The sequence below is a fragment of the Neltuma alba genome, unplaced genomic scaffold (genome assembly GCF_004799145.2).
Source record: "Neltuma alba isolate B1F8T4 unplaced genomic scaffold, ASM479914v2 tig00012838_pilon, whole genome shotgun sequence".
NCBI classification, from domain to species: domain Eukaryota; kingdom Viridiplantae; phylum Streptophyta; class Magnoliopsida; order Fabales; family Fabaceae; genus Neltuma; species Neltuma alba.
The window spans coordinates 151,584-163,042 of NW_021637227.1; the positions used below are offsets into that span (position 1 = coordinate 151,584).

Genomic DNA, 11,459 nt, shown 5'->3' on the forward strand with positions numbered 1-11,459 from the left:
TACGGGTCCAGTCTAAGCTTTGGGCTTCTGGATAATCACGGGGTGGCCCAACTCTTGGCCCATTGTTAGGGAATGAAGACTGAAGTGAAGTCTCAAGACTCGAGTCGCTTCTCGTCTGCCCCGACGCATGCATGATGCGCCAATAAAATCCCCTAATCCGACTCTTCTGGATCTTTGAATAATTTTCCATTTTCCGAGTTGCAGCACTTGCCTAGGTCATTTCTTCCCATCGTCTTCAGTCATTCGTTCATTTTCGTCGCCTTTCTCCTCCACACCTCCCTCCATGGTCGTCTTCCTCAACAAAAAATCAAACCCTATTTCATCCCCCCCGAGTCCATAATCTCATGGCATTGTCTAAATCCCGGAACAACAGGAGGTCTTCATTGTTGTCTTATGCACCAACCTTAATCGTCCTAGTCGTGATTGCAATTTGTGTTCTCGCTGTATGGAGGATAAACCTCAATCCCGTAGATCAACCTCAGAAGCGTACCACTGTCATTCGTAAGGCCATTGATGCCTCTGAAACCCAGAATGACATCTCTTCCTTCATGGACTCGGCCGAAATCACCTCCGGAAGTCATGACCAGAAAATCAATCGTGGCTATGAAGACAATCCTGATCATCTCTCAAATGGCGCCGTCAAGTTTGATGACGGTATCCTCAATTCTGACGTCAACAAAGATCCACATGACGACCAGAGTTTTACTAGTGAGGCTCAACTATTAGAGGGAGATACACTGACTCAAAACGAAGGGGCATCCGAGACAAATGAAGCGGATGCCGACAATGATCGCCAGCGCGCTGATGCGAAAATGTCTGGGTTTGAAGAAGTTCAGGGGAGTAGTATTGCCGGTGAAGCTTCTGATGGAAACCAAAATGATGCAGAAGCGAATGCTGGAGTGCAAGATGAAAACTCGGATATGAAGGAAAACAAAGACACTGAATATCAGAATGTTAATACCGAGGAAAATCAAGAAGTAAATGCAGAGCAACAACCAGATGTTAGGAATTTTGATAATCGAGATGAAAACTCCGATACAAAGCAAAACAAAAATGCAGAAGATCAAAATGAAAATGCCAATGAAAACCAGGAACAAAATTCAGGACAGCGACAAGGTTTAAATCATTTTAATAATCAAGAATCTAAAAATGATGAAGATGAACAGAATGAGAAACAACTGAGAGAAGACAAAGGGGAGATTGCAGAGGAAGATGAAAAGCAACAAGATCAGAAACAAGACAACAGCTCTAACGCTTCCCTAGACTCCGACATCCACAGCACGTCTACAGATTCACAGCTAGAATCCCATGCAGCACTTGAGGACGAAAGCTCTCAACTGACCAAGACAGAATTCGAACAGGAGACACAGAAACCAAAATTAGGAAAACAGAAGCGGACGAGTGGAAACAAAAAAGCAAAACAATCAAAGGAGATCAAATCTTTGTCTGAGGTGTACAATAAGTCATGGTCAACCCAAGCAGATCAATCGCAGAACGAAAAAGAGAGACGGAAGGACGAATCAAAAAGTACAGAGTCAGAAAGTTTACAAGAGTACGAGTGGCGTCTCTGCAATGTCACGGCAAGTGCAGATTATATTCCTTGTTTAGACAATGAGAAGGCTTTGAAGCAGTTACGCAGTACTATACACTATGAACACAGAGAAAGACATTGCCCAGAGGATGCACCAACTTGCTTGGTGCCACTTCCGAAAGGTTACAAGACGCCTATTGAATGGCCTAGTAGCAGAGACAAGGTGAAGTGCTTCAACATAATAATTGAACCATTGAACGAATTAGGGGCCTTCAAATAAAATTAAAACCATACTACTGTGTTTTAGCAGATATGGTACTACAACGTACCCCACACACTACTGGCAGAGGTAAAAGGGCACCAGAATTGGGTGAAGGTGACAGGTGAGTTTCTGACATTCCCTGGAGGTGGCACTCAATTCATTCATGGCGCTCTCCACTACATTGATTTTATTCAAGAGGTAACAAGCTACAAATCTTTTTGACCCGACCATTTGATGGTACCCACCTAGCACCCAGCAAAACGCATTTAAAAATTCATTCCATGCTAGCTCAAAATTTAAATTAAACATTACTTATGAGAATTTAAGTTGTTAGGTTGAACTCTCTTGCCAATAAAGCTCACATCTCTTGTAATTTTGGTGGATAAAATGGTATGTGGTTGTAGGCTGAAGCTAGTGTAGCATGGGGCAAGCAGACTCGTGTGGTTTTGGATGTTGGATGTGGGGTCGGCAGTTTTGGAGGTTATTTATTCGAGAGAGATGTACTTGCAATGTCTTTTGCACCAAAAGATGAACACGTAGCCCAAGTGCAATTTGCTATTGAGAGAGGAATACCTGCCATATCTGCAGTAATGGGTTCTCAAAGGCTGCCATTCCCTAGCATGGTCTTTGATCTTGTACATTGTGCGCGTTGTAGAGTGCCTTGGCATGCAGATGGTCCTCACTAACACTCTTGTTCTATTTAAAACTGATACTTCTACTTTGATTATAGCTTCTGAGAAATGTATAACTTTGTTCAAGGTGGCTTGTTGCTTTTGGAATTGAACCGTCTTCTTAGACCCGGCGGTTATTTTGTCTGGTCTGCTACTCCAGTGTACCAAAAGCTCCAAGAAGACGTCCAGATATGGAATGGTAGAAAAATACATACGTAATCTGCACTGAAAAAAGATGAGTAATATATACGAGGCTGACCTTTCCTAATTTTCTTCTAGAAATGTCCTCACTAACCAAGTCAATGTGTTGGGAACTCGTGACCATCAGCAAGGATAAACTTAACAGCATTGGTGCGGCCATTTATCGCAAACCCACTTCCAATGAATGCTATGAGCAAAGGCAGCAAAACATTCCTCCAATATGCAGTGATAATGACGATCCAAATGCATCTTGGTAAATCATTGCTTGAAGACGACAACTTCAGAGAAGCATCACACTTGCAGATTACAAATCAGAGTTCTAATCTTGATTAGCCATATCATATTTACAGGTACGTACCTCTGCAGGCTTGTTTGCACAAGGTGCCGGCTACCAAGGATGAAAGAGGGGCTAGATGGCCTGAGGCTTGGCCTAATCGGCTGCGCAAAGTCCCCTATTGGTTAAACGATTTGCAAATGGGAATCTATGGGAAGCTACCTTCTCAAGATTTCGTAGCAGACACTGAACGTTGGAAAAACGTTGTAGATGAGTTGAGCAACATCGGCATTACTTGGTCTAATGTGAGAAATATCATGGACATGCGAGCTGTCTATGGAGGGTATAGATAAAACTCCGGCTGCATCCTTCATTATGTGTATAAAAACTAATAAAGCCGTATTGTTCACATAGTTGTGAACAGTTGGTCTGGAGTTCTATGCAACACGAGCATGAAATCTAGTTAGAATATATATATATATATATATATCACACACACACACACACACATATATATATTTATATAGCCATCAAAGATAAGCCGTGTTTGTTTTTGCAGATTTGCAGCAGCTTTGAGGGATCTTCCAGTTTGGGTACTGAATGTGGTGAACATAGATTCTCCGGACACACTTCCTATCATATATGAGCGGGGTCTTTTTGGAATGTATCATGATTGGTGTGAATCTTTTAGCACCTATCCACGAACGTATGACCTATTACATGCAGATGGACTTTTCTCAAAGTTGAAGAACAGGTAGGCATGGAAGTTGTGAAATTTTCAACCTTCCACCCTATAGTGAAATTACTAATCCTGCTTTGTTGTTTTTTGCCCTTCAGATGCAATCTTGTTCCTGTAATGGCAGAGGTTGATAGAATAGCAAGACCAGGAGGTAAATTGGTCATCCGCGATGACTCTGACACATTTGGGGAAGTGGAAAGTTTATTGAGATCTCTACATTGGGAAATAACCTCCTCTAAAAGCCAAGAGGGTTTGCTCTGCGCCAAGAAAGGCATGTGGCGACCGAAATCTGTGTCATGACATGGGACAAACATGTACAGTTGATTTAAGAATTTCAGTGTAAGAATTTAAATTTTTTAATGTTATCTATCAAATTAACGACCAAAAACTAACCCCCGTTAGATTGGATTCAACATTCATATAGAGATATACACGTAGGTATATATAGTGCATCCACATATTATGGTCATTTTCAGCAGAATTAGAAGATAATGCAATTCCCGGGAAGTCAAAATTCAGCACATTTTCTTGATTAGAGCAGTTATGAAATAACAGGAAGAAAAATACAAATTCGTGGGGATGAAAATGAATGGATAGGAAGGACCTGAGATCAAATTGCACCCCACTTCATTTTATAGCTGTAAAAACAGCATGATAGTTCAGCAAATTACAACAAATCTGCCATCACAGGCGATGACTAAACAATCGGAAGTTATCCAAGAATGCTATGATTTAGGAGTCTGATTTTGTTTATACAGCTTATTATATTCTTCAAGCTCTTCATAGTAGACATCCCACACGCAGCGGACGCATCCGCTGCCACAACAATCACCGGGCAGAGGCTTCTCCGGCGGCGGAGGGACTTCTTTAGGTAGCGTCTCTGAATCTTTCTCCTTTCCATCAGCTTCCAATTCCGATCGAATCGGCTGGGAATCTGCCTTTTGGGCCATGAATTTTGGGTTGAAAACGGGTTGGGTAAAGAACGGCCGTGGATCTGGAAGCCGATTGCGGAGGACAATGAAATTGGAAGAGACGCATCGATGGGTGAGATGGCCGCCGGCTCCCGCTCTCATGGCCGCCACATTCTCCCCCTTTAACAACGAACCGAAACGCCAACTGTTTCCTGATGTCGCGTGAATTGAACGATAACACCTTTCCATACAAACCAATAAAGCGAACCCAAATTTTGCCTCTTTTATAGTCTGCGGCTTTACGCTGACACGTGTGAATCTTTAAGTCGCCCACCGGCTATTGACCCCCACCCCGCAATCTTCAGTTGGCCCGGCCCCCCAATTACCCACGCGGCAAAATGGCTTCCTTTGGGACAAGGCCGCCACAAATGCCCCGTCGATAATATGTTCATTTCCAAAATAAAATAATATAAAAAACTAACTCAAAAAGTATTCTATAAACTCCTTTGGTATTCAGAGAGACAGGGAAATAGCTATGCTATTTCCCAGTATATTATATAATTAAGTCTATTGGTATAAAAAAATCATATGCGGTAAATATACTAGTCCGTTATCAATCTCTTAGTCTTTTGACATGTTAATCTAAGTAAATACTTTGTGGTCGTTAAACTTATGGATTTGCGATATATAGTATTGAGGGGAAAAAGCACCACAGTCCTTGTATTGATTTTTTTCCCCCGACCTTATAACAAGCTGTAGGTTGAACATATTTATTGTCGATTTATAAACAATGTGAACTATAGCAAATGTTGTTTTAGTAAATATTTTGATTATTTGATATACTGATACACTGATTTCTGTTTTCTGCTGTGGAATTGGCAGCTGACTTAAAAACTCGTTTTTAACTGAACTCAATTGTGATGCTACTGGCTCAAGTTACCGTAGGAATGATGTTTAACACATAAATGTTCTCTTGGGCTGTCTTCATAAAATGACCCAATTGGAATGATGAAGGATAAGCCTTCCTCTGCTTTTCGGTCGTATTACCTTCTTGGATCGTTCCTGATCATTATTGCGACTCCCTGTTCTGCTACTTCATTGAACTCGGGGAAGGTCGCAAATCTGTATTCAATTACTTCTTGTAGTCTTGCTCCTGGATGCCTTACCCATGACATTGTATAATTGATCAAAATCTAATACTTAATATAAAAATTAATTGACTAAATGAATAGATTAAAAAAAATTTTAAAATTAATTATTTGTAATAAATATATATTATCTTCTTTATAATATTTTGTTAATCATATGTATTGACTAGAATTACGATTTGATAAAAATTTCAATATATACAACTACTAAAAAACTATTTTAAAAATAAATAAATATAAAAAATAAATTAAAGTTCGGGAAAAGACAGAAAAAATGCACCTCCAACTCCAAAAGCCTAGAAACGTCCGCCCAATTCCACAAATCTCATTTTGGTACCATGAGACCAAATTGGGATTATTATGTGAAAGGAAAAGACCACATTGCCCTTCATTTTAAATATTATTTTTAAAATATCACAGCCCCTACTGGCCGGCCGGTCACTGGACCTCCGGCAGCGGCGGTCACCGGAGCTCCGGCGACTAGCCGACAATTGGTCACCGGAGCTCCGGCGGTCGGAATTTTTTTTTTTGAAAATTTTTACAACTTCAATATAACGGTTAACAACTTTTGTAATGCTATTCACAACTTCAGTATAGCAATTAACAACAGCTTTTCTGGAAAATTCAACAAACTCCGGCGACCGGAAACAATTATTTTGAAAATTTTTACAACTTCAATATAACCATTAACAACTTTTGTAATGCCATTCACAACTTCAATATAGCAATTAACAATAGCTTTTCTAGGAAATTCAACAAACTCCGGCGACCGGAAATAATTTTTTTGAAAATTTTTACAATTTCAGTATAGCGGTTAACAACTTTTGTAACCCTATTAACAATTTCAGTATAGCGGTTAACAACAACAAACTCAAGCGACCGGAAACAATTTTTTTGAAAATTTTTACAACTTCAATATAACGGTTAACAACTTTTGTAAGCCTATGAACAACTTCAGTATAGTGGTTAACAACAGATTTTTGAGTTTGTTAAAGGCATTACTGAAGTTATAAAAAAGCCACTTTTTGAATTTTTCGAAAAACTTGTTGTTAACTGCTATATCAAAATTGTTAACCGTTATATTGGAGTTGTAAAAATTTTCAAAAAAACGTAATTGTGAACGTTATACTGAAGTTGAAAATTTTTACAACTCCAATATAACCGTTAACAACTTTTGTAATGCTATTAACAACTTCAATATAGCAATTAACAACAAGTTTTCTAAGAAATTCAACAAATTCCGACGACCGGAAATAATTTTTTTGAAAATTTTTACAACTTCAATATAGCGGTTAACAACTTTTGTAACCCTATTAACAACTTCAGTATAGCGGTTAACAACAACAAACTCAAGCGACCGGAAACAATTTTTTTGAAAATTTTTACAACTTCAATATAACCGTTAACAACTTTTGTAAGCCTATGAACAATTTCAGTATAGTGGTTAATAACAGGTTTTTGAGTTTGTTAAAGGCATTACTGAAGTTATAAAAAAGCCACTTTTTGAATTTTTCGAAAAACTTGTTGTTAACTGCTATATCAAAATTGTTAACCGTTATATTGGAGTTGTAAAAATTTTCAAAAAAACGTAATTGTGAACGTTATACTGAAGTTGAAAATTTTTACAACTCCAATATAACCGTTAACAACTTTTGTAATGCTATTAACAACTTCAATATAGCAATTAACAACAAGTTTTCTAGGAAATTCAACAAACTCCGGCGACCGGAAATAATTTTTTTGAAAATTTTTACAATTTCAATATAGCGGTTAACAACTTTGTAACCCTATTAACAACTTCAGTATAGCGGTTAACAACAGGTTTTTGAGTTTGTTAAAGGCATTACTGAAGTTATAAAAATGTCACTTTTGAATTTAAAAACTTGTTGTTAACTGCTATATCAAAATTGTTAACCGTTATATTAGAATTGTAAAAATTTTCAAAAAAACGTAATTGTGAACGTTATACTGAAGTTGAAAATTTTTACAACTCCAATATAACCGTTAACAACTTTTGTAATGCCATTCACAACTTCAATATAGCAATTAACAACAGCTTTTCTGGGAAATTCAACAAACTCCGGCGACCGGAAACAATTTTTTTGAAAATTTTTACAACTTCAGTATAGCGGTTAACAACTTTTGTAACCCTATTAACAACTTCAGTATAGCGGTTAATAACAGGTTTTTTCAACCGCTATGCTGAAGTTATTAACCGCTATACTGAAATTGTTAATAGGGTTACAAAAGTTGTTAATCGCTATACTGAAATTGTAAAAATTTTAAAAAAAATTGTTTCCGATCGCCGGAGTTTGTTGAATTTCCCAAAAAAGCTGTTGTTAATTGCTATATTGAAGTTGTGAATGGCATTACAAAAGTTGTTAGCGGTTATATTGAAGTTGTACAAATTTTCAAAAAAATTGTTTCCGGTCGCCGGAGTTTGTTGAATTTCCCAGAAAAGCTGTTGTTAATTGCTATATTGAAGTTGTGAATGGCATTACAAAAGCTGTTAACGGTTATATTGGAGTTGTAAAAATTTTCAAAATAATTGTTTCCAGTCGCCGGAGTTTGTTGAATTTTCCAGAAAAGCTGTTGTTAATTGCTATACTGAAGTTGTGAATAGCATTACAAAAGTTGTTAACCGTTATATTGAAGTTGTAAAAATTTTTTTTTAAAAAAATTCCGACCGCCGGAGCTCCGGTGATCGCCGCTGCCTGAAGTCCGGTGACCAGCCGGCCAGTAGGGGCTGTGATATTTTAAAAATAATATTTAAAATGAAGGGCAATGTGGTCTTTTCCTTTCACATAATAATCCCAATTTGGTCTCATGGTACCAAAATGAGATTTGTGAAATTGGGCGGACGTTTATGGGCTTTTGGAGTTGGAAGTGCATTTTTCTGTCTTTTTCCCTTAAAATTCTATATTTAGAATTAAATTACACAGTATTTTTTATATAAAAGAGGAGGTAATATTTCCTAATAACAAAGGTTATTTTAATTTTCATTAATTATTGTCTTGTCTCAGTCTCCCTTGTCTGCCGGAGAAGGAGGGGGGAACTCGTCCGGGTGCATTGCATTACACGGTAGCTGGGCAATTGCTTTGATTGCTTTAGAATTCAACTTTCCTGCGTCATCTCATTGGATATTTTAAGGGGTAGCTAGTCAAAGGTGTGCTCTGACTTGTCCCATCAAAATCATCATCCCCTCCTACCTGCCATTTTACTCTGGATCATCTCCTCTCTTCTTGGTCCAAAAACCCTTCTTCTCCTCTTCCCTTTTGGATAACAGAAAGAAGCAAGGTAGCTAGAGGCAGCATGAGTGAAGTGAATCACCAAAGAATCAAAACCAACGGGATATGGATGCACATAGCGGAACAAGGGACGGGACCGCTTGTTCTCCTGCTTCATGGCTTCCCAGAGTTATGGTATTCATGGCGCCACCAGCTCAATTACTTGGCACAACAAGGCTACCATGCAGTTGCTCCTGACCTAAGAGGCTACGGCGATTCTGACTCTCCCCTCAACCCCGAGTCCTACACCGCGTTTCACCTCGTCGGCGACCTTATTGGGCTCCTTGACCATTTCGTTGAACCCCAGGTATTTGATGATTTGCCTATGTATCATCCATCCACGCTTGAATCTCTCTCAGAATTTGATAATTTCATATTTCTGCCTTTATCTTCCCCACGAAATGAATAAAAGGCATTTGTAGTTGGACATGATTGGGGAGCAGTGGCTGGGTGGCATCTGAGTCTGTTTAGGCCTGACAGAGTCAAGGGGTTCGTTGCCCTATCGGTTCCATACTTTCCAAGATCTCCAACCATCAAAACAGTGGAAGGTATCGTTCAGAAATTTGGGGATCAGGTTCATGTCTCCCAGTTTCAGGTAGTCTTATCCGCTTGTGTTCATAGAGAATCATATGCATTATCCATAGAAGGGATTTCATGAGTTGGTGTGTTTTGTGGGGCTGGTGAGCAGAAACCTGGACGAGCAGAGAGAGCTTTTGCCAGATACGATTGTCTGACAGTGATGAAGAAGATATTGCTCACTACGGCAGAGCATCTAACACCTCCTGAAGGCATGGAGCTTGTTGATTTCTTGCCAACGCCATCAGTTTTGCCTTCATGGATGAGTGAAGAGGATCTAGAGGTTTTCGCTGACAAGTTTCTGGAATCTGGTTTCACTGGCCCTCTCAATTACTACCGGGCAATGGACCTGTAAGTATTTTCACGGCTTCCCCTGATTCTCTGTCTACTTCCCAAATTTACCATTTTCTCAGACCTCAGGCTTTGAAATCGACAGATAACTATATAAGCAGAGCATCCACTCTAGGAGGTTTACCAGATAACATTTGGTGGAAAGAGAATGATAATCGCCAACGTATCTGGGGAAAATTTAAGAAATAAAACCCTTGAATAAAACTATTGAGCATTTTTAAAGAAGATAACAACACCGTGTAACCCGTAGAAGCTTTAAAACTTGTAAAAACATTGGTAGTGCTAAGGTCCTCTAGATCCTTTCCCACCTGTGTCTTGGAAAAATTCATTTCACATTTCATCTTCTAAATGTCAAACTCATTTTATCGCTCAACATTGGCCCACGTAATAAAGATGAAGTTCCACATTCGGACCTTCCAAAATTGGTAGAAAAATATGTTTATTGCTTATTCAGATAACATGCAGATTTTAACATTCAAATCGTTGCACATACAAAACATAAATAACATGTACTGCACAATTTCTATGCAGCTAAAAATTTATGTTTTTTAAAATTAAATTAGATTTCCCCCATGCATTGCAAGGATTTATTATATGAAGTTAGGACTCTGCAATAAGCAATATCCAACAATATAAAATTGCATTCATTTACATTTTGAGGTAAATAAGCACATTTATTTTCCGACAATAATTTTTAAATAATAATACTTGCACTGCAGAACAAATAATAGAAGTCGCATTTTTGTGTCCAACTCCCCCAAACATTTTTATTTCAACCTATGCTCGAGTTTTTGGCCCAAATAAAAAAAAAACCTATGCTCGAGTTTGTTGATATACTAGTGTATTGGATTGCTGATGGATAATCTAGAAGTATCTCAATTCTTCACATCAAAGCAAATACCGTCTCAGATTGCTATCTTCTCTCACCTATAATCACTATATTCACAAGAAAAATAAGCAAATTAGGAAGTCTTAAATTGAGAGGAAAAACCGTCATTGTTATTACAGGACTTGGGAGCTTCTCGCACCATGGCAAGACGCAAAGGTCACAGTTCCTACCAAGTTTATAGTTGGAGACAAAGATATTGGTTTTGCTAGTGGCGGAACAAGAGAGTATGTGCAAGGGGAAATGTTCAGAAGCCTCGTCCCTGACCTTGAAGTGGTTATCATAGACGGCCACCATTACATCAATCAAGAGAAAGCTCAACAAATCTCCGATGAAATCCTTTCTTTCATTCGTAAACAATCTTTGCAGAGCAATATGTAGACTTCCCTGGATTTGGGCTAAACGTGGCGGACAGAATTCATCAGTATGTCTTATCATGTACAATAATTTAGTTTTGATGGGTCTAGGTACATTACATAATGTCAGTGGAAAGGTTCATTAAGCTTGAATTAACATTGTATCTACCTGGTTTTCATCCCGAACACATGATTATGAACTAATAAATTATTGCCCTTCATAAAATGTTCCCACTGTATAAGCTTACATATTGTGCATAGGACCC

The 11,459-nt window shown here is 38.4% G+C and overlaps 3 protein-coding genes across 3 annotated transcripts; 2 read left to right on the forward strand and 1 right to left on the reverse strand.

The window, feature by feature from the left end:
- The first annotated feature begins 229 nt into the window (after positions 1–229).
- On the forward strand, positions 230–3,978 carry LOC114731605 (probable methyltransferase PMT27). Its single transcript, XM_028918818.1, has 8 exons — positions 230–1,754; positions 1,842–1,991; positions 2,198–2,468; positions 2,553–2,663; positions 2,744–2,918; positions 3,016–3,282; positions 3,499–3,693; positions 3,777–3,978. The coding sequence occupies exons 1-8, from the start codon at positions 345–347 to the stop codon at positions 3,976–3,978; spliced, it is 2,781 nt and encodes a 926-aa protein (XP_028774651.1). The 5' UTR covers positions 230–344.
- Positions 3,979–4,081: 103 nt separating this feature from the next.
- On the reverse strand, positions 4,082–4,811 carry LOC114731616 (uncharacterized). Its single transcript, XM_028918831.1, has one exon. The coding sequence runs from the start codon at positions 4,749–4,751 to the stop codon at positions 4,404–4,406; it is 348 nt and encodes a 115-aa protein (XP_028774664.1). The 5' UTR covers positions 4,752–4,811; the 3' UTR covers positions 4,082–4,403.
- Positions 4,812–8,832: 4,021 nt separating this feature from the next.
- On the forward strand, positions 8,833–11,350 carry LOC114731619 (epoxide hydrolase A). The gene is made up of 4 exons (XM_028918832.1): positions 8,833–9,331; positions 9,437–9,619; positions 9,713–9,951; positions 10,960–11,350. The coding sequence occupies exons 1-4, from the start codon at positions 9,050–9,052 to the stop codon at positions 11,216–11,218; spliced, it is 963 nt and encodes a 320-aa protein (XP_028774665.1). The 5' UTR covers positions 8,833–9,049; the 3' UTR covers positions 11,219–11,350.
- The last annotated feature ends 109 nt before the right edge of the window (positions 11,351–11,459 follow it).